The 23,863-nt window shown below is 63.0% G+C and overlaps 2 protein-coding genes and 1 long non-coding RNA gene across 3 annotated transcripts; all 3 read right to left on the reverse strand.

Annotated features, from left to right (window-relative positions):
- Nucleotides 1-646: 646 nt before the first annotated feature.
- LOC143159111 (uncharacterized) lies at nucleotides 647-1,166 on the reverse strand. The gene is made up of 2 exons (XR_012995109.1): nucleotides 1,116-1,166; nucleotides 647-736 (listed from the first exon to the last, which is right to left on the reverse strand). It is a non-coding gene; the product is annotated as an uncharacterized LOC143159111 (long non-coding RNA).
- Nucleotides 1,167-7,920: 6,754 nt separating this feature from the next.
- LOC143158891 (uncharacterized) lies at nucleotides 7,921-13,688 on the reverse strand. The gene is made up of 11 exons (XM_076335346.1): nucleotides 13,564-13,688; nucleotides 11,493-11,737; nucleotides 10,893-11,068; nucleotides 10,541-10,702; nucleotides 10,347-10,456; nucleotides 9,984-10,179; nucleotides 9,639-9,756; nucleotides 9,195-9,340; nucleotides 8,647-8,738; nucleotides 8,390-8,560; nucleotides 7,921-8,010 (listed from the first exon to the last, which is right to left on the reverse strand). Exons 1-11 carry the CDS (start codon nucleotides 13,686-13,688, stop codon nucleotides 7,986-7,988), a joined length of 1,566 nt encoding a protein of 521 aa, XP_076191461.1. The 3' UTR covers nucleotides 7,921-7,985.
- Nucleotides 13,689-15,195: 1,507 nt separating this feature from the next.
- LOC143158892 (T-cell activation Rho GTPase-activating protein-like) lies at nucleotides 15,196-19,388 on the reverse strand. Its single transcript, XM_076335347.1, has 11 exons — nucleotides 19,318-19,388; nucleotides 19,160-19,213; nucleotides 18,768-18,834; nucleotides 18,168-18,343; nucleotides 17,622-17,977; nucleotides 17,259-17,454; nucleotides 16,914-17,031; nucleotides 16,470-16,615; nucleotides 15,922-16,013; nucleotides 15,665-15,835; nucleotides 15,196-15,285 (listed from the first exon to the last, which is right to left on the reverse strand). Exons 2-11 carry the CDS (start codon nucleotides 19,175-19,177, stop codon nucleotides 15,261-15,263), a joined length of 1,365 nt encoding a protein of 454 aa, XP_076191462.1. The 5' UTR covers nucleotides 19,178-19,213; nucleotides 19,318-19,388; the 3' UTR covers nucleotides 15,196-15,260.
- Between the last annotated feature and the right edge of the window lie 4,475 nt (nucleotides 19,389-23,863).

The following is a 23,863-nucleotide window of genomic DNA, read 5'->3' on the forward strand; positions in this document are numbered from 1 at the left end:
GCCTGTGAGCAAAATAGTTACCTACCGACGGTGAGAGTGCTCACCCTTCCTCCCCCGTCACGGTGCGGGCGTGCCCTCTGTCACGCCGGGATGCACAAAAGCCTCAGCAGTCCGGCTGCTGGTGGAGCCGCTTCAAAAGCTTTGTGGGTGAGCTGAGGCATTTCTACCGCCCAGCGTGGAAGTTGAGCTCTACCATTGCCGTGAGTTAGGGGGCTCTGAGGAAAGTGCCCGACAATCAGTGTGCAAGGAGGATGGCTGCAGGGGACAGCAAGCTGCAGGTGACGGTGGCTGCATAAGGACCTTTAGCCCTTCCTGGCCACCGTGCCCTGCCCACGTCTCGCCCTCGCTCTGACCTCATGGCGCTGCTCCTAGGAGGTACCCAAAACTCACCAGGACGTGGTCCTGGGCAACCTGCTCTAGGTGAGCCTGCTTGAGCAGATGTTGGGCCAGATGACCTCCACAGGTCCCTTCCAGCCTCCACCCTCCTGCGTGACTCTCTGCTCTGGTTTCACTCCTAAAGGCCCTCAACTCAGCCCTGATGCCCGCTGGAAAGGATGCGGGGACAAGGGACGATCCCCAACTCCTCCCCGAGGAGTCATCACAAAACAACAGCTCCCCACTCCAGAATATCCTGTGGCAGACACAGTCAGGAGAGAGAAAAGAGCATTTTATTGTGGACTTCAACTGTGGGGGCCCAGGAGTCGCAGCGGTTCAGCCGGCGAACATGAATCGGCACCTGCAACGACAGAGTCAGAAAGCTCTGATAAATCCATAAAGGCAGGAAGAGGCAGGCCTTTTGTTCCCCTCTCTTTGGGGAACACAGGTTACGAGGAATTGCTCATGGCCCAGAGGAGAGACCTGGTGCTGGCATTGGCTACGGGATGGCTCTGGCGCCTTATCCCCATGGCTGATGCCCTTAGAGACCTGCGCGCGTGCAGAGACGCACAGTGCCCCTGTGCCACGCAGCAGGGCTCCATGGGGAGCTGCCATGGAGTTCTTTCCAAACCCTGCGCAGCACCATCCCTCGCCGCCCCTTGCCAGCGAGTTGGACTGACTTAGAGCAGCAGCAGCAGTGTTGAGAGGGAGAAAGGTGGGCAGCAGAGCCTGGCACACACCTGGGCTTCCTGACCTCCTGCGCCTTCCTGCGTCTTTTCGTTGGTCCGTCCCCCAAACTTTTTCTCTCTTCCTCCTCTTCTTTTCCTCGCGGCTTTCACTCTCCTCTCCCCAGGCCTCTTTTCTCTTGCGGTTGCTTCTGTTTTCCTCGTGCTGGGGAGAGCCTGCAAACCTGTCCATCCCACAGGGGTATTAGTTAGGGAAAGCCACGATCCACTGGAGTCAGTTCCGATTTTAACCAAAGCGGGCTCATTTTACCTTCTCTCCTCTGAAAGGCTCGCCAGTTCTTCTGGGCGCCCCAGGGAGTCTGCCGCGCTCTGGGGGGCGCTTGGAGGCATAGCAACGGGTGCCTACAACAGAAACGTTGGAGTTGGCAGGTGGCAAGAGACGACCGGGAGCGGTAGGCGACTGTTTGCCAAATTGCCACCTTAGCTCTCCAGAGGAGATCCCTTTGGCTGGCTTGCATCGGCCACGTTTCGCACCGTCCCCCCGCCCCCCGCAAAATAGACCCCACGAAGCTCTGACGAAGTAGGACCTGAGCAAGACCCCTTTGAAGCTGACAGCTACTCCCCTCTGTCTTTCTGCAGGTATTTTGTGGGCGTTTTGTTTGATGAAGCACGTGCCCAGTGCATTGGAGAAACAACCTTGCCGGTTTTCCGTACTCTGTATCGTCCCGGGGGGTGGAGGAATAACCCAAACAGGCAGCAGCTCTGCTGCCAGGCAGAGGCAGAGCAGCGACTTGGCCTCATCAGAAACGCCCCTCCTACACCAGACACGCTGTCCCAGTGTCTGGGGAGCTGACATACCTCTCCCGTTTCAGACCCCACCACCGTCTCTCCCCCAGCTTCTTTGAGGACAGCGAGCAGAGAGGGGGGTGCATGCGGCAAGGCTTCTGCCTCACGCTCGCTGTCTGCTGTGGCTGCGGGGACACTTGGCTCTTCCAAACGCAGATCTAGAAAGAAAAAGCGTGTGCAGCAAAGTGACTTTGTGGAAGTAAAAAACAGCTCAAGCAAAACCCACCCGGAGCCCTACACCACTTCTGTGTTCAGCCCTCTGATGCCCTGTCTGCAGGCTTCAGCTCATCTTGCAGAGCAAACCGTTCATGCCCCGAGAGGCAGTGGCCAAACAGAGGCGACGGGACAAGCGGGGCTGAGAGGACAGCACTCGATGCCCAGCCCCGCCAGAAACCACGCTGAGGTTTCTGGCGTCGCAAGCCCCAGCCTGTCACAACCCTCGGTCCCTCCTCTTACCGCTGGATCTCTCCGTGGGGGCTGGCGACTCCTCGGCTGGTGGGCAGGAAAGGTCAGTTGTCTCCTCCCCAAAGACGTCCCTGCAGTTCTCCACCAGAAACTCCACCAGCACCTTCACCTGCACACATCAAACCCTTGGTCTCAACCCAGCTGCCTGAAAACGGACCGAGCAGCCTTTCCCACTCCTGAGCCTTGCCTCTGCGCAGAAGGCTGTGGCTGTGGGGCTGCTCTTCCAGGCAGCCACCCCAGCAGCATTTGCTCAAGGGAGGAGGCATCCAGAGACCCCTGAGCAGCCAAGCTCTGACGGGCCGGGAAGGCTGCAGCCGGCTGCTCAGTACAGCGTACCTTCTCAGCCACCTCCAGCATGGCCTCCAGCGGGAGCAGGTCCTCGTCGGCTGGGCTCAGCAGGTTGGGCCCCACGCAGATGGCCAGGTTGCTGCAGCTCATCCTGCTGGCGGACGCGTTGTGGCCGATGTGCTGGAGGAGGGACAGCAGCCGCTTCAGGAGGAGGAGGTTGGCTGCAGGCAACTTCTCGGCCACCCTGAGGGAACAGGAGCACAAGGTTCATAAAGCAGATGTTGCCCACAGCCGTCCCCCAGGCTTGCCCAGGGCCGGTGGGAGCCAGCGGCTGTCTTGCGCAGCTTTCCAGGTGCCCTCAGCCAGCGGTCAGGGCTCCTGCTCAACAGGCAGGCTGCTGCCCGCGCTTACGCTTTCAGCTCTGAGATCTTCTCCTCCTTGCTGGTCTTCTGCATCGCTGCCATCCAGTCCTCGTAGAGGTCGTTCACGAGGAGCTTGGAGGGGATGCTTCGGAGGAAGTCCTGCAAGGCCAAGGGCTCCAGCTGAGCCTTTGAACACTCCAGGCCAGCCAGGAGCTCCTCCAGCTGCAGGTCAGAAGCGCTCACCTTCAAGATGACGGCCAGCAGCAGCGCGGGCTGGCTTCCCAGGTCGACGTCTGCGCCGCGGTCCAGGGCCTCCCGCAGCTCCCGAAGCGCTGTCCCGCTGGCAGCTCTGCGGAATATCCCTTCTGTCGACGGCCCTTGCTGCTGCAGGACAGCCAGCAGCTCCTGCGGGAGAGGCAGGAGGCCAGTTGCTTGCCTGAGGAGCTGCCTTCCAACAGCGGTGGCCAGAGCTCTGCCCCAAACGTGGCTCCTTGCTGGGGGTGAAGAGCCCCGTCCCCGGAGCTCCTGGGGACACCCACCGCCTCTCCGGAGCAGCCGGAGGGAGGGCTGGGGACCCCTGTCCCGGGCGGCTTACCTGGATGGGCTGGGGCAGCGTGCCGTCCTCCCCGCAGAGGGCTGCCAGGGGCTGGCCGAAGAGCGCCCTGCTGCAGCCGGAGCCCGCCTGCCCTGGCGCCTGGGCAGCGGCCGGGGTCCGCCGCAGAGCAAAGGGCCAGGGCAGCCCCCTCCTCCTCCTCCCGCTGCTCCCTCCTGCTGCAAAGGAAAAGAGAGCAAGAGCCCGTCAATGGGGACCGCCAGGCCAGCGCTCCCGGAGCCTGCCCTGCCCTGCCCTGCCCTGCCTGCAGCGCGGTGCTGAGCGGTGCAGCAGGACGGGCAGGGAGCCAGCAGCTGGAACCACGGCTGCGGCTCAGCAGCTCCGGCACGGAGGCTCCTGAGAGCCGGCGTGCCACCGGGACAGCCTGGCCCAGCCCTCGCCCTGCCCTCCTCCAAGCTGTGGGCAGCAGCAGAGGCTCCGTGTCCCCGCAGAACCACGTCCAGCGGCCGCTGCCCAGCGGGTGTCCTTGCTCCTCCAGGTGACGTCCTCCCTTGGGCTGCCCAACCTGCATGGCGACACTCAAGGGACAAGTGAGCACAGCGCAGCCGGTTGCAGGAGGTTGCCTTTCTTTCCAAAACTCACCTGGTGAGCGGCAAAGTCCCCCTCTGTTGTCAGACGGGACCGTCGGAGGCCCTTGCTTGGGATCAGCCTGCAAGAACCAGGCTGCGCTTAGAGAGCTGCCCCGCAGCAGAAAGGGACACCGGCGAGCTGCCACCCGGCACCAGCAGCCTGAGCGCGACAGAGCTGGGACCCTCTGCCCTCCCGGGCTCTCTGCCCCGCGCGCCAGGTTTCCTCCCAGAGCCGCCAGCGAGGACGTGCCGGCGTTCCTGGTGGCTCCCCAACCCTCTCCGCTCCCCGCGTGGCAACGTGGGACCTTCCCTCCCTCCCTCCCTCCCACACAAGCTCACCCCACTCGCCGCACATCCCCGGCACCCCGGCACAGCCCGAGGCGGGTGGAAGGCAGCCATTCTCACCTCTGCCTGGCCCTCCATCAGCCTCTCCAGGCTCCTGGCGCTGAACGTCCTCCACTGGGCAAGAGAGAAGGAGTGGAAGAAGGTGAGCAGCGATGCCTCTGCTGCTCAGCTGGAGGACCAGTGCTGGGGGACAGAGCCCAGACCAGAGAGACACTCACGGCACGGCGGCGGCTCAGCTCCTTCTGCAGGAGTTTGAGCGATGGGAGACGGCTCACTCGGGCTCTCTTGGCTCCTTCTGGTGTCCTGTGCGCCGGGCAGGGACAGGGAGAGAGCTGGGTGAGCCCCAAGCCGCCTCTTCTCTCTTGTCAGGCAGCTCTGCCCGAGAGCTGCCCGCAGCCGCGGGGGCACCTCTCCCCAGCTGGGGAGCTGTGTTCCCCCATCCGGCTGCACCTGGAGCATCGCCCCGGCTTACCCCAGCAGCGTGCCCACCCACAGCTCCTTCCGCGCCCGGGAGCTGCAGAAAGAGAGGAGAAACCGCGTCAGCCCCCGCTGCCCCCCAGCCCGTGGGCAGAGGCGGGCGCCTGCACAGCCCTGCCCCGTGGGGAAGGACACGGGGCAGGACAAATCCCCGTGGGGCAGGACTCACCCAAAAGTGGCAACGCAGGAGCCGGTGGGCCAGATGAGGATGATGGAGGTCCTGTCCTCGCCGCTGCCTTCCTCCTCCTCTTCTTCTTCCTGCCCCGCCGCCTCCTTCCCGCCGCTCACCACCCACAGCTGGTCCAGGGCCAGGCGCAGCTGTGGGCGCACGGTGGTGCCGCCACGTCTGCAGAGAGGAGAGGCAGGCAGTGAGCTGGAGGTGGCCTCCTTGGGGTCCCCCCGGGCAGAGCCCTGTCCCACACCTGCCCTTGGGACGGACCTTGGTGCATGCAGCACCAAGGTCCCGGGGCCTGGGGCTGGTGCCAGGGTGTCCCTGCCCTGGTCCCAGGGCCAGGGATGGGGGAAAGGCAGCTGGGCTCTGAGGGTCTTACTGCAACTTGGCGACCACCAGTTCCTCCTGGAGGAGGAGAAGGCGCCTCTCGCTCCTCTTGCGGCCCCGGCTCAGCCGCACGTCCGCGCTCAGCACCGGCTCGGTGTCGGTGAGAGCCTCCCTGCAGAGCAGAGAGCGGCAGGCATGAGAAGGGCTGCTGGTGCGGGGCCCGGCCGTGCCCGCGTGTCCCCGACCCCCAGGGAGAGCCCACCTGGAGCCGCAGCAGCAGTTGGCCTGGCCCATCCCGCCCGGGACTGGAGGACCGTCGCCGTGCACCAAGGACGCGGCTCAGCCGGCGACAGCGAGGATGGGAAGCGGGATGCCGGTGCCGGTGCTGGGGCAGCACTGCTTGGCCAGACCCTGCCTCCTCCCAGCGCTGCTCCGTGCCAGCACAGCTCCGTCCTGCTGTCTCTGGTGGCTGTTGGCTCCAACTGACCAACATTCCGACCCCAACGGAAACTGGGGGGGGCCCTGGGAGGGCCCTGGGGTGGGGGTTCTCTCCACTATGGCCATGTCTGCCTTGCACTGGGGAGCCCAGAGCAGGACACAGCAGAGGGGAAGGACCACCTCCCTCCGCCTGCTGGCAGTGCCCCTTGCCTTGGGCTTCACCGCTGGTTCCTGGCCTCCAACTAGCCTTGGTGCCACTGGTCACCACCCTCTGGGCCCGGCCGCTCAGCCAGTTGTCCATCCGCTGCACTGCTCATCAGCCCACGTGCCGTTTGCTTTCTTCCAGTCTTCAGGCACATCTCCCTTTTGGAGCGGCCGCACAAGGCCATCTGCCAGCTCCCTCAGCACTTGAGGGTGCACCCCGGCGGGGCCCGTCAGGGCCTTGTGCATCTCCACTTTGCTTAAGTGTTCTCTAATCTCATCCTCTGCCACCTGACGGTCTAGCCAGATCCTCTTGCACTAAGGGTGCCTCTCCTTTGCTCCAGCCTTTCCCCCAGGCCTCCGGGGCCTGGGATGTCTGCAGGCTGGTCTTGCTAGGACCGTCATGCCGCAGGAGGGTTGGCAGAACCTAGACCAGCCTGAAGGGCTGCCGTAGCCTAGTGAAGGCCAGGAGAGTTTTGAGAGGGAGCAGCGTAAGTCCCAAAATGTGACCCTATGATGAGCTTCATCATTACATCTCTTCAGAGCAGCTTGTATGGGGGGGCTATGTTTTGCATCGGTGCTGAAAAGAGCCTTGATAACCCAGGGATGCGTTAGTTTCTGCCGAGCAGTGCTTGCACAGCGCCAGGGGCTTTTCTGCTCCTCAGACTGCCCCGCCAGCGAGCAGGCTGGGGGTGCCCAAGACGCTGGGAGGGGACACAGCGGGGACATCTGACCCCCAGCTGACCAAAGGGAAATCCCACAGCATACGACGCCGTGCTCAGCAATAAAACTGGGGGTGGAGGTTGGCGGGGGCTGCCCTTGCTCGGGGACTGGCTGGGCATCGGTCGGTTGGTGGTGAGCCGTTGCTTTCTTGTGCATCACTTGTTGTTCTTGGGCTTCATTTTCCTCTCTCTCTCTCTCGTTTGTTGGTTTTCTTTTTCTTAACATTTCTTTTTAAATTCTAAAACTCTCTTTACCTGAACCCACGACTTTCCTCCCTTTTACCCTTCCGATTCTCCCCCTGCATCCCACTGCGGAGGAGTGAGCGAGCGAGCGAGCGAGCGAGCGGCTGCGTGGTGCTGAGCTGCCGGCCAGGGTTAAACCACAGCAGCCTGTGAGCAAAATAGTTACCTACCGACGGTGAGAGTGCTCACCCTTCCTCCCCCGTCACGGTGCGGGCGTGCCCTCTGTCACGCCGGGATGCACAAAAGCCTCAGCAGTCCGGCTGCTGGTGGAGCCGCTTCAAAAGCTTTGTGGGTGAGCTGAGGCATTTCTACCGCCCAGCGTGGAAGTTGAGCTCTACCATTGCCGTGAGTTAGGGGGCTCTGAGGAAAGTGCCCGACAATCAGTGTGCAAGGAGGATGGCTGCAGGGGACAGCAAGCTGCAGGTGACGGTGGCTGCATAAGGACCTTTAGCCCTTCCTGGCCACCGTGCCCTGCCCACGTCTCGCCCTCGCTCTGACCTCATGGCGCTGCTCCTAGGAGGTACCCAAAACTCACCAGGACGTGGTCCTGGGCAACCTGCTCTAGGTGAGCCTGCTTGAGCAGATGTTGGGCCAGATGACCTCCACAGGTCCCTTCCAGCCTCCACCCTCCTGCGTGACTCTCTGCTCTGGTTTCACTCCTAAAGGCCCTCAACTCAGCCCTGATGCCCGCTGGAAAGGATGCGGGGACAAGGGACGATCCCCAACTCCTCCCCGAGGAGTCATCACAAAACAACAGCTCCCCACTCCAGAATATCCTGTGGCAGACACAGTCAGGAGAGAGAAAAGAGCATTTTATTGTGGACTTCAACTGTGGGGGCCCAGGAGTCGCAGCGGTTCAGCCGGCGAACATGAATCGGCACCTGCAACGACAGAGTCAGAAAGCTCTGATAAATCCATAAAGGCAGGAAGAGGCAGGCCTTTTGTTCCCCTCTCTTTGGGGAACACAGGTTACGAGGAATTGCTCATGGCCCAGAGGAGAGACCTGGTGCTGGCATTGGCTACGGGATGGCTCTGGCGCCTTATCCCCATGGCTGATGCCCTTAGAGACCTGCGCGCGTGCAGAGACGCACAGTGCCCCTGTGCCACGCAGCAGGGCTCCATGGGGAGCTGCCATGGAGTTCTTTCCAAACCCTGCGCAGCACCATCCCTCGCCGCCCCTTGCCAGCGAGTTGGACTGACTTAGAGCAGCAGCAGCAGTGTTGAGAGGGAGAAAGGTGGGCAGCAGAGCCTGGCACACACCTGGGCTTCCTGACCTCCTGCGCCTTCCTGCGTCTTTTCGTTGGTCCGTCCCCCAGAACTTTTTCTCTCTTCCTCCTCTTCTTTTCCTCGCGGCTTTCACTCTCCTCTCCCCAGGCCTCTTTTCTCTTGCGGTTGCTTCTGTTTTCCTCGTGCTGGGGAGAGCCTGCAAACCTGTCCATCCCACAGGGGTATTAGTTAGGGAAAGCCACGATCCACTGGAGTCAGTTCCGATTTTAACCAAAGCGGGCTCATTTTACCTTCTCTCCTCTGAAAGGCTCGCCAGTTCTTCTGGGCGCCCCAGGGAGTCTGCCGCGCTCTGGGGGGCGCTTGGAGGCATAGCAACGGGTGCCTACAACAGAAACGTTGGAGTTGGCAGGTGGCAAGAGACGACCGGGAGCGGTAGGCGACTGTTTGCCAAATTGCCACCTTAGCTCTCCAGAGGAGATCCCTTTGGCTGGCTTGCATCGGCCACGTTTCGCACCGTCCCCCCGCCCCCCGCAAAATAGACCCCACGAAGCTCTGACGAAGTAGGACCTGAGCAAGACCCCTTTGAAGCTGACAGCTACTCCCCTCTGTCTTTCTGCAGGTATTTTGTGGGCGTTTTGTTTGATGAAGCACGTGCCCAGTGCATTGGAGAAACAACCTTGCCGGTTTTCCGTACTCTGTATCGTCCCGGGGGGTGGAGGAATAACCCAAACAGGCAGCAGCTCTGCTGCCAGGCAGAGGCAGAGCAGCGACTTGGCCTCATCAGAAACGCCCCTCCTACACCAGACACGCTGTCCCAGTGTCTGGGGAGCTGACATACCTCTCCCGTTTCAGACCCCACCACCGTCTCTCCCCCAGCTTCTTTGAGGACAGCGAGCAGAGAGGGGGGTGCATGCGGCAAGGCTTCTGCCTCACGCTCGCTGTCTGCTGTGGCTGCGGGGACACTTGGCTCTTCCAAACGCAGATCTAGAAAGAAAAAGCGTGTGCAGCAAAGTGACTTTGTGGAAGTAAAAAACAGCTCAAGCAAAACCCACCCGGAGCCCTACACCACTTCTGTGTTCAGCCCTCTGATGCCCTGTCTGCAGGCTTCAGCTCATCTTGCAGAGCAAACCGTTCATGCCCCGAGAGGCAGTGGCCAAACAGAGGCGACGGGACAAGCGGGGCTGAGAGGACAGCACTCGATGCCCAGCCCCGCCAGAAACCACGCTGAGGTTTCTGGCGTCGCAAGCCCCAGCCTGTCACAACCCTCGGTCCCTCCTCTTACCGCTGGATCTCTCCGTGGGGGCTGGCGACTCCTCGGCTGGTGGGCAGGAAAGGTCAGTTGTCTCCTCCCCAAAGACGTCCCTGCAGTTCTCCACCAGAAACTCCACCAGCACCTTCACCTGCACACATCAAACCCTTGGTCTCAACCCAGCTGCCTGAAAACGGACCGAGCAGCCTTTCCCACTCCTGAGCCTTGCCTCTGCGCAGAAGGCTGTGGCTGTGGGGCTGCTCTTCCAGGCAGCCACCCCAGCAGCATTTGCTCAAGGGAGGAGGCATCCAGAGACCCCTGAGCAGCCAAGCTCTGACGGGCCGGGAAGGCTGCAGCCGGCTGCTCAGTACAGCGTACCTTCTCAGCCACCTCCAGCATGGCCTCCAGCGGGAGCAGGTCCTCGTCGGCTGGGCTCAGCAGGTTGGGCCCCACGCAGATGGCCAGGTTGCTGCAGCTCATCCTGCTGGCGGACGCGTTGTGGCCGATGTGCTGGAGGAGGGACAGCAGCCGCTTCAGGAGGAGGAGGTTGGCTGCAGGCAACTTCTCGGCCACCCTGAGGGAACAGGAGCACAAGGTTCATAAAGCAGATGTTGCCCACAGCCGTCCCCCAGGCTTGCCCAGGGCCGGTGGGAGCCAGCGGCTGTCTTGCGCAGCTTTCCAGGTGCCCTCAGCCAGCGGTCAGGGCTCCTGCTCAACAGGCAGGCTGCTGCCCGCGCTTACGCTTTCAGCTCTGAGATCTTCTCCTCCTTGCTGGTCTTCTGCATCGCTGCCATCCAGTCCTCGTAGAGGTCGTTCACGAGGAGCTTGGAGGGGATGCTTCGGAGGAAGTCCTGCAAGGCCAAGGGCTCCAGCTGAGCCTTTGAACACTCCAGGCCAGCCAGGAGCTCCTCCAGCTGCAGGTCAGAAGCGCTCACCTTCAAGATGACGGCCAGCAGCAGCGCGGGCTGGCTTCCCAGGTCGACGTCTGCGCCGCGGTCCAGGGCCTCCCGCAGCTCCCGAAGCGCTGTCCCGCTGGCAGCTCTGCGGAATATCCCTTCTGTCGACGGCCCTTGCTGCTGCAGGACAGCCAGCAGCTCCTGCGGGAGAGGCAGGAGGCCAGTTGCTTGCCTGAGGAGCTGCCTTCCAACAGCGGTGGCCAGAGCTCTGCCCCAAACATGGCTCCTTGCTGGGGGTGAAGAGCCCCGTCCCCGGAGCTCCTGGGGACACCCACCGCCTCTCCAGCGCAGCCGGAGGGAGGGCTGGGGACCCCTGTCCCGGGCGGCTTACCTGGATGGGCTGGGGCAGCGTGCCGTCCTCCCCGCAGAGGGCTGCCAGGGGCTGGCCGAAGAGCGCCCTGCTGCAGCCGGAGCCCGCCTGCCCTGGCGCCTGGGCAGCGGCCGGGGTCCGCCGCAGAGCAAAGGGCCAGGGCAGCCCCCTCCTCCTCCTCCCGCTGCTCCCTCCTGCTGCAAAGGAAAAGAGAGCAAGAGCCCGTCAATGGGGACCGCCAGGCCAGCGCTCCCGGAGCCTGCCCTGCCCTGCCCTGCCCTGCCTGCAGCGCGGTGCTGAGCGGTGCAGCAGGACGGGCAGGGAGCCAGCAGCTGGAACCACGGCTGCGGCTCAGCAGCTCCGGCACGGAGGCTCCTGAGAGCCGGCGTGCCACCGGGACAGCCTGGCCCAGCCCTCGCCCTGCCCTCCTCCAAGCTGTGGGCGGCAGCAGAGGCTCCGTGTCCCCGCAGAACCACGTCCAGCGGCCGCTGCCCAGCGGGTGTCCTTGCTCCTCCAGGTGACGTCCTCCCTTGGGCTGCCCAACCTGCATGGCGACACTCAAGGGACAAGTGAGCACAGCGCAGCCGGTTCCAGGAGGTTGCCTTTCTTTCCAAAACTCACCTGGTGAGCGGCAAAGTCCCCCTCTGTTGTCAGACGGGACCGTCGGAGGCCCTTGCTTGGGATCAGCCTGCAAGAACCAGGCTGCGCTTAGAGAGCTGCCCCGCAGCAGAAAGGGACACCGGCGAGCTGCCACCCGGCACCAGCAGCCTGAGCGCGACAGAGCTGGGACCCTCTGCCCTCCCGGGCTCTCTGCCCCGCGCGCCAGGTTTCCTCCCAGAGCCGCCAGCGAGGACGTGCCGGCGTTCCTGGTGGCTCCCCAACCCTCTCCGCTCCCCGCGTGGCAACGTGGGACCTTCCCTCCCTCCCTCCCTCCCACACAAGCTCACCCCACTCGCCGCACATCCCCGGCACCCCGGCACAGCCCGAGGCGGGTGGAAGGCAGCCATTCTCACCTCTGCCTGGCCCTCCATCAGCCTCTCCAGGCTCCTGGCGCTGAACGTCCTCCACTGGGCAAGAGAGAAGGAGTGGAAGAAGGTGAGCAGCGATGCCTCTGCTGCTCAGCTGGAGGACCAGTGCTGGGGGACAGAGCCCAGACCAGAGAGACACTCACGGCACGGCGGCGGCTCAGCTCCTTCTGCAGGAGTTTGAGCGATGGGAGACGGCTCACTCGGGCTCTCTTGGCTCCTTCTGGTGTCCTGTGCGCCGGGCAGGGACAGGGAGAGAGCTGGGTGAGCCCCAAGCCGCCTCTTCTCTCTTGTCAGGCAGCTCTGCCCGAGAGCTGCCCGCAGCCGCGGGGGCACCTCTCCCCAGCTGGGGAGCTGTGTTCCCCCATCCGGCTGCACCTGGAGCATCGCCCCGGCTTACCCCAGCAGCGTGCCCACCCACAGCTCCTTCCGCGCCCGGGAGCTGCAGAAAGAGAGGAGAAACCGCGTCAGCCCCCGCTGCCCCCCAGCCCGTGGGCAGAGGCGGGCGCCTGCACAGCCCTGCCCCGTGGGGAAGGACACGGGGCAGGACAAATCCCCGTGGGGCAGGACTCACCCAAAAGTGGCAACGCAGGAGCCGGTGGGCCAGATGAGGATGATGGAGGTCCTGTCCTCGCCGCTGCCTTCCTCCTCCTCTTCTTCTTCCTGCCCCGCCGCCTCCTTCCCGCCGCTCACCACCCACAGCTGGTCCAGGGCCAGGCGCAGCTGTGGGCGCACGGTGGTGCCGCCACGTCTGCAGAGAGGAGAGGCAGGCAGTGAGCTGGAGGTGGCCTCCTTGGGGTCCCCCCGGGCAGAGCCCTGTCCCACACCTGCCCTTGGGACGGACCTTGGTGCATGCAGCACCAAGGTCCCGGGGCCTGGGGCTGGTGCCAGGGTGTCCCTGCCCTGGTCCCAGGGCCAGGGATGGGGGAAAGGCAGCTGGGCTCTGAGGGTCTTACTGCAACTTGGCGACCACCAGTTCCTCCTGGAGGAGGAGAAGGCGCCTCTCGCTCCTCTTGCGGCCCCGGCTCAGCCGCACGTCCGCGCTCAGCACCGGCTCGGTGTCGGTGAGAGCCTCCCTGCAGAGCAGAGAGCGGCAGGCATGAGAAGGGCTGCTGGTGCGGGGCCCGGCCGTGCCCGCGTGTCCCCGACCCCCAGGGAGAGCCCACCTGGAGCCGCAGCAGCAGTTGGCCTGGCCCATCCCGCCCGGGACTGGAGGACCGTCGCCGTGCACCAAGGACGCGGCTCAGCCGGCGACAGCGAGGATGGGAAGCGGGATGCCGGTGCCGGTGCTGGGGCAGCACTGCTTGGCCAGACCCTGCCTCCTCCCAGCGCTGCTCCGTGCCAGCACAGCTCCGTCCTGCTGTCTCTGGTGGCTGTTGGCTCCAACTGACCAACATTCCGACCCCAACGGAAACTGGGGGGGGCCCTGGGAGGGCCCTGGGGTGGGGGTTCTCTCCACTATGGCCATGTCTGCCTTGCACTGGGGAGCCCAGAGCAGGACACAGCAGAGGGGAAGGACCACCTCCCTCCGCCTGCTGGCAGTGCCCCTTGCCTTGGGCTTCACCGCTGGTTCCTGGCCTCCAACTAGCCTTGGTGCCACTGGTCACCACCCTCTGGGCCCGGCCGCTCAGCCAGTTGTCCATCCGCTGCACTGCTCATCAGCCCACGTGCCGTTTGCTTTCTTCCAGTCTTCAGGCACATCTCCCTTTTGGAGCGGCCGCACAAGGCCATCTGCCAGCTCCCTCAGCACTTGAGGGTGCACCCCGGCGGGGCCCGTCAGGGCCTTGTGCATCTCCACTTTGCTTAAGTGTTCTCTAATCTCATCCTCTGCCACCTGACGGTCTAGCCAGATCCTCTTGCACTAAGGGTGCCTCTCCTTTGCTCCAGCCTTTCCCCCAGGCCTCCGGGGCCTGGGATGTCTGCAGGCTGGTCTTGCTAGGACCGTCATGCCGCAGGAGGGTTGGCAGAACCTAGACCAGCCTGAAGGGCTGCCGTAGCCTAGTGAAGGCCAGGAGAGTTTTGAGAGGGAGCAGCGTAAGTCCCAAAATGTGACCCTATGATGAGCTTCATCATTACATCTCTTCAGAGCAGCTTGTATGGGGGGGCTATGTTTTGCATCGGTGCTGAAAAGAGCCTTGATAACCCAGGGATGCGTTAGTTTCTGCCGAGCAGTGCTTGCACAGCGCCAGGGGCTTTTCTGCTCCTCAGACTGCCCCGCCAGCGAGCAGGCTGGGGGTGCCCAAGACGCTGGGAGGGGACACAGCGGGGACATCTGACCCCCAGCTGACCAAAGGGAAATCCCACAGCATACGACGCCGTGCTCAGCAATAAAACTGGGGGTGGAGGTTGGCGGGGGCTGCCCTTGCTCGGGGACTGGCTGGGCATCGGTCGGTTGGTGGTGAGCCGTTGCTTTCTTGTGCATCACTTGTTGTTCTTGGGCTTCATTTTCCTCTCTCTCTCTCTCGTTTGTTGGTTTTCTTTTTCTTAACATTTCTTTTTAAATTCTAAAACTCTCTTTACCTGAACCCACGACTTTCCTCCCTTTTACCCTTCCGATTCTCCCCCTGCATCCCACTGCGGAGGAGTGAGCGAGCGAGCGAGCGAGCGAGCGGCTGCGTGGTGCTGAGCTGCCGGCCAGGGTTAAACCACAGCAGCCTGTGAGCAAAATAGTTACCTACCGACGGTGAGAGTGCTCACCCTTCCTCCCCCGTCACGGTGCGGGCGTGCCCTCTGTCACGCCGGGATGCACAAAAGCCTCAGCAGTCCGGCTGCTGGTGGAGCCGCTTCAAAAGCTTTGTGGGTGAGCTGAGGCATTTCTACCGCCCAGCGTGGAAGTTGAGCTCTACCATTGCCGTGAGTTAGGGGGCTCTGAGGAAAGTGCCCGACAATCAGTGTGCAAGGAGGATGGCTGCAGGGGACAGCAAGCTGCAGGTGACGGTGGCTGCATAAGGACCTTTAGCCCTTCCTGGCCACCGTGCCCTGCCCACGTCTCGCCCTCGCTCTGACCTCATGGCGCTGCTCCTAGGAGGTACCCAAAACTCACCAGGACGTGGTCCTGGGCAACCTGCTCTAGGTGAGCCTGCTTGAGCAGATGTTGGGCCAGATGACCTCCACAGGTCCCTTCCAGCCTCCACCCTCCTGCGTGACTCTCTGCTCTGGTTTCACTCCTAAAGGCCCTCAACTCAGCCCTGATGCCCGCTGGAAAGGATGCGGGGACAAGGGACGATCCCCAACTCCTCCCCGAGGAGTCATCACAAAACAACAGCTCCCCACTCCAGAATATCCTGTGGCAGACACAGTCAGGAGAGAGAAAAGAGCATTTTATTGTGGACTTCAACTGTGGGGGCCCAGGAGTCGCAGCGGTTCAGCCGGCGAACATGAATCGGCACCTGCAACGACAGAGTCAGAAAGCTCTGATAAATCCATAAAGGCAGGAAGAGGCAGGCCTTTTGTTCCCCTCTCTTTGGGGAACACAGGTTACGAGGAATTGCTCATGGCCCAGAGGAGAGACCTGGTGCTGGCATTGGCTACGGGATGGCTCTGGCGCCTTATCCCCATGGCTGATGCCCTTAGAGACCTGCGCGCGTGCAGAGACGCACAGTGCCCCTGTGCCACGCAGCAGGGCTCCATGGGGAGCTGCCATGGAGTTCTTTCCAAACCCTGCGCAGCACCATCCCTCGCCGCCCCTTGCCAGCGAGTTGGACTGACTTAGAGCAGCAGCAGCAGTGTTGAGAGGGAGAAAGGTGGGCAGCAGAGCCTGGCACACACCTGGGCTTCCTGACCTCCTGCGCCTTCCTGCGTCTTTTCGTTGGTCCGTCCCCCAGAACTTTTTCTCTCTTCCTCCTCTTCTTTTCCTCGCGGCTTTCACTCTCCTCTCCCCAGGCCTCTTTTCTCTTGCGGTTGCTTCTGTTTTCCTCGTGCTGGGGAGAGCCTGCAAACCTGTCCATCCCACAGGGGTATTAGTTAGGGAAAGCCACGATCCACTGGAGTCAGTTCCGATTTTAACCAAAGCGGGCTCATTTTACCTTCTCTCCTCTGAAAGGCTCGCCAGTTCTTCTGGGCGCCCCAGGGAGTCTGCCGCGCTCTGGGGGGCGCTTGGAGGCATAGCAACGGGTGCCTACAACAGAAACGTTGGAGTTGGCAGGTGGCAAGAGACGACCGGGAGCGGTAGGCGACTGTTTGCCAAATTGCCACCTTAGCTCTCCAGAGGAGATCCCTTTGGCTGGCTTGCATCGGCCACGTTTCGCACCGTCCCCCCGCCCCCCGCAAAATAGACCCCACGAAGCTCTGACGAAGTAGGACCTGAGCAAGACCCCTTTGAAGCTGACAGCTACTCCCCTCTGTCTTTCTGCAGGTATTTTGTGGGCGTTTTGTTTGATGAAGCACGTGCCCAGTGCATTGGAGAAACAACCTTGCCGGTTTTCCGTACTCTGTATCGTCCCGGGGGGTGGAGGAATAACCCAAACAGGCAGCAGCTCTGCTGCCAGGCAGAGGCAGAGCAGCGACTTGGCCTCATCAGAAACGCCCCTCCTACACCAGACACGCTGTCCCAGTGTCTGGGGAGCTGACATACCTCTCCCGTTTCAGACCCCACCACCGTCTCTCCCCCAGCTTCTTTGAGGACAGCGAGCAGAGAGGGGGGTGCATGCGGCAAGGCTTCTGCCTCACGCTCGCTGTCTGCTGTGGCTGTGGGGACACTTGGCTCTTCCAAACGCAGATCTAGAAAGAAAAAGCGTGTGCAGCAAAGTGACTTTGTGGAAGTAAAAAACAGCTCAAGCAAAACCCACCCGGAGCCCTACACCACTTCTGTGTTCAGCCCTCTGATGCCCTGTCTGCAGGCTTCAGCTCATCTTGCAGAGCAAACCGTTCATGCCCCGAGAGGCAGTGGCCAAACAGAGGCGACGGGACAAGCGGGGCTGAGAGGACAGCACTCGATGCCCAGCCCCGCCAGAAACCACGCTGAGGTTTCTGGCGTCGCAAGCCCCAGCCTGTCACAACCCTCGGTCCCTCCTCTTACCGCTGGATCTCTCCGTGGGGGCTGGCGACTCCTCGGCTGGTGGGCAGGAAAGGTCAGTTGTCTCCTCCCCAAAGACGTCCCTGCAGTTCTCCACCAGAAACTCCACCAGCACCTTCACCTGCACACATCAAACCCTTGGTCTCAACCCAGCTGCCTGAAAACGGACCGAGCAGCCTTTCCCACTCCTGAGCCTTGCCTCTGCGCAGAAGGCTGTGGCTGTGGGGCTGCTCTTCCAGGCAGCCACCCCAGCAGCATTTGCTCAAGGGAGGAGGCATCCAGAGACCCCTGAGCAGCCAAGCTCTGACGGGCCGGGAAGGCTGCAGCCGGCTGCTCAGTACAGCGTACCTTCTCAGCCACCTCCAGCATGGCCTCCAGCGGGAGCAGGTCCTCGTCGGCTGGGCTCAGCAGGTTGGGCCCCACGCAGATGGCCAGGTTGCTGCAGCTCATCCTGCTGGCGGACGCGTTGTGGCCGATGTGCTGGAGGAGGGACAGCAGCCGCTTCAGGAGGAGGAGGTTGGCTGCAGGCAACTTCTCGGCCACCCTGAGGGAACAGGAGCACAAGGTTCATAAAGCAGATGTTGCCCACAGCCGTCCCCCAGGCTTGCCCAGGGCCGGTGGGAGCCAGCGGCTGTCTTGCGCAGCTTTCCAGGTGCCCTCAGCCAGCGGTCAGGGCTCCTGCTCAACAGGCAGGCTGCTGCCCGCGCTTACGCTTTCAGCTCTGAGATCTTCTCCTCCTTGCTGGTCTTCTGCATCGCTGCCATCCAGTCCTCGTAGAGGTCGTTCACGAGGAGCTTGGAGGGGATGCTTCGGAGGAAGTCCTGCAAGGCCAAGGGCTCCAGCTGAGCCTTTGAACACTCCAGGCCAGCCAGGAGCTCCTCCAGCTGCAGGTCAGAAGCGCTCACCTTCAAGATGATGGCCAGCAGCAGCGCGGGCTGGCTTCCCAGGTCGACGTCTGCGCCGCGGTCCAGGGCCTCCCGCAGCTCCCGAAGCGCTGTCCCGCTGGCAGCTCTGCGGAATATCCCTTCTGTCGACGGCCCTTGCTGCTGCAGGACAGCCAGCAGCTCCTGCGGGAGAGGCAGGAGGCCAGTTGCTTGCCTGAGGAGCTGCCTTCCAACAGCGGTGGCCAGAGCTCTGCCCCAAACGTGGCTCCTTGCTGGGGGTGAAGAGCCCCGTCCCCGGAGCTCCTGGGGACACCCACCGCCTCTCCGGAGCAGCCGGAGGGAGGGCTGGGGACCCCTGTCCCGGGCGGCTTACCTGGATGGGCTGGGGCAGCGTGCCGTCCTCCCCGCAGAGGGCTGCCAGGGGCTGGCCGAAGAGCGCCCTGCTGCAGCCGGAGCCCGCCTGCCCTGGCGCCTGGGCAGCGGCCGGGGTCCGCCGCAGAGCAAAGGGCCAGGGCAGCCCCCTCCTCCTCCTCCCGCTGCTCCCTCCTGCTGCAAAGGAAAAGAGAGCAAGAGCCCGTCAATGGGGACCGCCAGGCCAGCGCTCCCGGAGCCTGCCCTGCCCTGCCCTGCCCTGCCTGCAGCGCGGTGCTGAGCGGTGCAGCAGGACGGGCAGGGAGCCAGCAGCTGGAACCACGGCTGCGGCTCAGCAGCTCCGGCACGGAGGCTCCTGAGAGCCGGCGTGCCACCGGGACAGCCTGGCCCAGCCCTCGCCCTGCCCTCCTCCAAGCTGTGGGCAGCAGCAGAGGCTCCGTGTCCCCGCAGAACCACGTCCAGCGGCCGCTGCCCAGCGGGTGTCCTTGCTCCTCCAGGTGACGTCCTCCCTTGGGCTGCCCAACCTGCATGGCGACACTCAAGGGACAAGTGAGCACAGCGCAGCCGGTTCCAGGAGGTTGCCTTTCTTTCCAAAACTCACCTGGTGAGCGGCAAAGTCCCCCTCTGTTGTCAGACGGGACCGTCGGAGGCCCTTGCTTGGGATCAGCCTGCAAGAACCAGGCTGCGCTTAGAGAGCTGCCCCGCAGCAGAAAGGGACACCGGCGAGCTGCCACCCGGCACCAGCAGCCTGAGCGCGACAGAGCTGGGACCCTCTGCCCTCCCGGGCTCTCTGCCCCGCGCGCCAGGTTTCCTCCCAGAGCCGCCAGCGAGGACGTGCCGGCGTTCCTGGTGGCTCCCCAACCCTCTCCGCTCCCCGCGTGGCAACGTGGGACCTTCCCTCCCTCCCTCCCTCCCACACAAGCTCACCCCACTCGCCGCACATCCCCGGCACCCCGGCACAGCCCGAGGCGGGTGGAAGGCAGCCATTCTCACCTCTGCCTGGCCCTCCATCAGCCTCTCCAGGCTCCTGGCGCTGAACGTCCTCCACTGGGCAAGAGAGAAGGAGTGGAAGAAGGTGAGCAGCGATGCCTCTGCTGCTCAGCTGGAGGACCAGTGCTGGGGGACAGAGCCCAGACCAGAGAGACACTCACGGCACGGCGGCGGCTCAGCTCCTTCTGCAGGAGTTTGAGCGATGGGAGACGGCTCACTCGGGCTCTCTTGGCTCCTTCTGGTGTCCTGTGCGCCGGGCAGGGACAGGGAGAGAGCTGGGTGAGCCCCAAGCCGCCTCTTCTCTCTTGTCAGGCAGCTCTGCCCGAGAGCTGCCCGCAGCCGCGGGGGCACCTCTCCCCAGCTGGGGAGCTGTGTTCCCCCATCCGGCTGCACCTGGAGCATCGCCCCGGCTTACCCCAGCAGCGTGCCCACCCACAGCTCCTTCCGCGCCCGGGAGCTGCAGAAAGAGAGGAGAAACCGCGTCAGCCCCCGCTGCCCCCCAGCCCGTGGGCAGAGGCGGGCGCCTGCACAGCCCTGCCCCGTGGGGAAGGACACGGGGCAGGACAAATCCCCGTGGGGCAGGACTCACCCAAAAGTGGCAACGCAGGAGCCGGTGGGCCAGATGAGGATGATGGAGGTCCTGTCCTCGCCGCTGCCTTCCTCCTCCTCTTCTTCTTCCTGCCCCGCCGCCTCCTTCCCGCCGCTCACCACCCACAGCTGGTCCAGGGCCAGGCGCAGCTGTGGGCGCACGGTGGTGCCGCCACGTCTGCAGAGAGGAGAGGCAGGCAGTGAGCTGGAGGTGGCCTCCTTGGGGTCCCCCCGGGCAGAGCCCTGTCCCACACCTGCCCTTGGGACGGACCTTGGTGCATGCAGCACCAAGGTCCCGGGGCCTGGGGCTGGTGCCAGGGTGTCCCTGCCCTGGTCCCAGGGCCAGGGATGGGGGAAAGGCAGCTGGGCTCTGAGGGTCTTACTGCAACTTGGCGACCACCAGTTCCTCCTGGAGGAGGAGAAGGCGCCTCTCGCTCCTCTTGCGGCCCCGGCTCAGCCGCACGTCCGCGCTCAGCACCGGCTCGGTGTCGGTGAGAGCCTCCCTGCAGAGCAGAGAGCGGCAGGCATGAGAAGGGCTGCTGGTGCGGGGCCCGGCCGTGCCCGCGTGTCCCCGACCCCCAGGGAGAGCCCACCTGGAGCCGCAGCAGCAGTTGGCCTGGCCCATCCCGCCCGGGACTGGAGGACCGTCGCCGTGCACCAAGGACGCGGCTCAGCCGGCGACAGCGAGGATGGGAAGCGGGATGCCGGTGCCGGTGCTGGGGCAGCACTGCTTGGCCAGACCCTGCCTCCTCCCAGCGCTGCTCCGTGCCAGCACAGCTCCGTCCTGCTGTCTCTGGTGGCTGTTGGCTCCAACTGACCAACATTCCGACCCCAACGGAAACTGGGGGGGGCCCTGGGAGGGCCCTGGGGTGGGGGTTCTCTCCACTATGGCCATGTCTGCCTTGCACTGGGGAGCCCAGAGCAGGACACAGCAGAGGGGAAGGACCACCTCCCTCCGCCTGCTGGCAGTGCCCCTTGCCTTGGGCTTCACCGCTGGTTCCTGGCCTCCAACTAGCCTTGGTGCCACTGGTCACCACCCTCTGGGCCCGGCCGCTCAGCCAGTTGTCCATCCGCTGCACTGCTCATCAGCCCACGTGCCGTTTGCTTTCTTCCAGTCTTCAGGCACATCTCCCTTTTGGAGCGGCCGCACAAGGCCATCTGCCAGCTCCCTCAGCACTTGAGGGTGCACCCCGGCGGGGCCCGTCAGGGCCTTGTGCATCTCCACTTTGCTTAAGTGTTCTCTAATCTCATCCTCTGCCACCTGACGGTCTAGCCAGATCCTCTTGCACTAAGGGTGCCTCTCCTTTGCTCCAGCCTTTCCCCCAGGCCTCCGGGGCCTGGGATGTCTGCAGGCTGGTCTTGCTAGGACCGTCATGCCGCAGGAGGGTTGGCAGAACCTAGACCAGCCTGAAGGGCTGCCGTAGCCTAGTGAAGGCCAGGAGAGTTTTGAGAGGGAGCAGCGTAAGTCCCAAAATGTGACCCTATGATGAGCTTCATCATTACATCTCTTCAGAGCAGCTTGTATGGGGGGGCTATGTTTTGCATCGGTGCTGAAAAGAGCCTTGATAACCCAGGGATGCGTTAGTTTCTGCCGAGCAGTGCTTGCACAGCGCCAGGGGCTTTTCTGCTCCTCAGACTGCCCCGCCAGCGAGCAGGCTGGGGGTGCCCAAGACGCTGGGAGGGGACACAGCGGGGACATCTGACCCCCAGCTGACCAAAGGGAAATCCCACAGCATACGACGCCGTGCTCAGCAATAAAACTGGGGGTGGAGGTTGGCGGGGGCTGCCCTTGCTCGGGGACTGGCTGGGCATCGGTCGGTTGGTGGTGAGCCGTTGCTTTCTTGTGCATCACTTGTTGTTCTTGGGCTTCATTTTCCTCTCTCTCTCTCTCGTTTGTTGGTTTTCTTTTTCTTAACATTTCTTTTTAAATTCTAAAACTCTCTTTACCTGAACCCACGACTTTCCTCCCTTTTACCCTTCCGATTCTCCCCCTGCATCCCACTGCGGAGGAGTGAGCGAGCGAGCGAGCGAGCGAGCGGCTGCGTGGTGCTGAGCTGCCGGCCAGGGTTAAACCACAGCAGCCTGTGAGCAAAATAGTTACCTACCGACGGTGAGAGTGCTCACCCTTCCTCCCCCGTCACGGTGCGGGCGTGCCCTCTGTCACGCCGGGATGCACAAAAGCCTCAGCAGTCCGGCTGCTGGTGGAGCCGCTTCAAAAGCTTTGTGGGTGAGCTGAGGCATTTCTACCGCCCAGCGTGGAAGTTGAGCTCTACCATTGCCGTGAGTTAGGGGGCTCTGAGGAAAGTGCCCGACAATCAGTGTGCAAGGAGGATGGCTGCAGGGGACAGCAAGCTGCAGGTGACGGTGGCTGCATAAGGACCTTTAGCCCTTCCTGGCCACCGTGCCCTGCCCACGTCTCGCCCTCGCTCTGACCTCATGGCGCTGCTCCTAGGAGGTACCCAAAACTCACCAGGACGTGGTCCTGGGCAACCTGCTCTAGGTGAGCCTGCTTGAGCAGATGTTGGGCCAGATGACCTCCACAGGTCCCTTCCAGCCTCCACCCTCCTGCGTGACTCTCTGCTCTGGTTTCACTCCTAAAGGCCCTCAGCTCAGCCCTGATGCCCGCTGGAAAGGATGCGGGGACAAGGGACGATCCCCAACTCCTCCCCGAGGAGTCATCACAAAACAACAGCTCCCCACTCCAGAATATCCTGTGGCAGACACAGTCAGGAGAGAGAAAAGAGCATTTTATTGTGGACTTCAACTGTGGGGGCCCAGGAGTCGCAGCGGTTCAGCCGGCGAACATGAATCGGCACCTGCAACGACAGAGTCAGAAAGCTCTGATAAATCCATAAAGGCAGGAAGAGGCAGGCCTTTTGTTCCCCTCTCTTTGGGGAACACAGGTTACGAGGAATTGCTCATGGCCCAGAGGAGAGACCTGGTGCTGGCATTGGCTACGGGATGGCTCTGGCGCCTTATCCCCATGGCTGATGCCCTTAGAGACCTGCGCGCGTGCAGAGACGCACAGTGCCCCTGTGCCACGCAGCAGGGCTCCATGGGGAGCTGCCATGGAGTTCTTTCCAAACCCTGCGCAGCACCATCCCTCGCCGCCCCTTGCCAGCGAGTTGGACTGACTTAGAGCAGCAGCAGCAGTGTTGAGAGGGAGAAAGGTGGGCAGCAGAGCCTGGCACACACCTGGGCTTCCTGACCTCCTGCGCCTTCCTGCGTCTTTTCGTTGGTCCGTCCCCCAGAACTTTTTCTCTCTTCCTCCTCTTCTTTTCCTCGCGGCTTTCACTCTCCTCTCCCCAGGCCTCTTTTCTCTTGCGGTTGCTTCTGTTTTCCTCGTGCTGGGGAGAGCCTGCAAACCTGTCCATCCCACAGGGGTATTAGTTAGGGAAAGCCACGATCCACTGGAGTCAGTTCCGATTTTAACCAAAGCGGGCTCATTTTACCTTCTCTCCTCTGAAAGGCTCGCCAGTTCTTCTGGGCGCCCCAGGGAGTCTGCCGCGCTCTGGGGGGCGCTTGGAGGCATAGCAACGGGTGCCTACAACAGAAACGTTGGAGTTGGCAGGTGGCAAGAGACGACCGGGAGCGGTAGGCGACTGTTTGCCAAATTGCCACCTTAGCTCTCCAGAGGAGATCCCTTTGGCTGGCTTGCATCGGCCACGTTTCGCACCGTCCCCCCGCCCCCCGCAAAATAGACCCCACGAAGCTCTGACGAAGTAGGACCTGAGCAAGACCCCTTTGAAGCTGACAGCTACTCCCCTCTGTCTTTCTGCAGGTATTTTGTGGGCGTTTTGTTTGATGAAGCACGTGCCCAGTGCATTGGAGAAACAACCTTGCCGGTTTTCCGTACTCTGTATCGTCCCGGGGGGTGGAGGAATAACCCAAACAGGCAGCAGCTCTGCTGCCAGGCAGAGGCAGAGCAGCGACTTGGCCTCATCAGAAACGCCCCTCCTACACCAGACACGCTGTCCCAGTGTCTGGGGAGCTGACATACCTCTCCCGTTTCAGACCCCACCACCGTCTCTCCCCCAGCTTCTTTGAGGACAGCGAGCAGAGAGGGGGGTGCATGCGGCAAGGCTTCTGCCTCACGCTCGCTGTCTGCTGTGGCTGTGG

The sequence above is a fragment of the Aptenodytes patagonicus genome, chromosome 3 (genome assembly GCF_965638725.1).
Source record: "Aptenodytes patagonicus chromosome 3, bAptPat1.pri.cur, whole genome shotgun sequence".
In the NCBI taxonomy this organism is placed as follows: Eukaryota; Metazoa; Chordata; class Aves; order Sphenisciformes; family Spheniscidae; genus Aptenodytes; species Aptenodytes patagonicus.

Excerpts from the sequence above, each read along its gene's own strand:
- LOC143158891 (XM_076335346.1), bottom strand. The coding sequence starts at position 13,688 with ATGCACAAGGCCCTGACGGGCCCCGCCGGGGTGCACCCTCAAGTGCTG. Across the intron at positions 10,457-10,540 it reads TGCTGGCCGTCATCTTGAAG|GACTTCCTCCGAAGCATCCC; the intron begins GTGAGCGCTTCT and ends TTGGCCTTGCAG. Across the intron at positions 9,757-9,983 it reads TGCTGGAGGTGGCTGAGAAG|GTGAAGGTGCTGGTGGAGTT; the intron begins GTACGCTGTACT and ends TGATGTGTGCAG.
- LOC143158892 (XM_076335347.1), bottom strand. Across the intron at positions 18,344-18,767 it reads GGGACTTTGCCGCTCACCAG|CAGGAGGGAGCAGCGGGAGG; the intron begins GTGAGTTTTGGA and ends TTTCCTTTGCAG. Across the intron at positions 15,836-15,921 it reads AGCCTTTCAGAGGAGAGAAG|GTTTGCAGGCTCTCCCCAGC; the intron begins GTAAAATGAGCC and ends TGGGATGGACAG.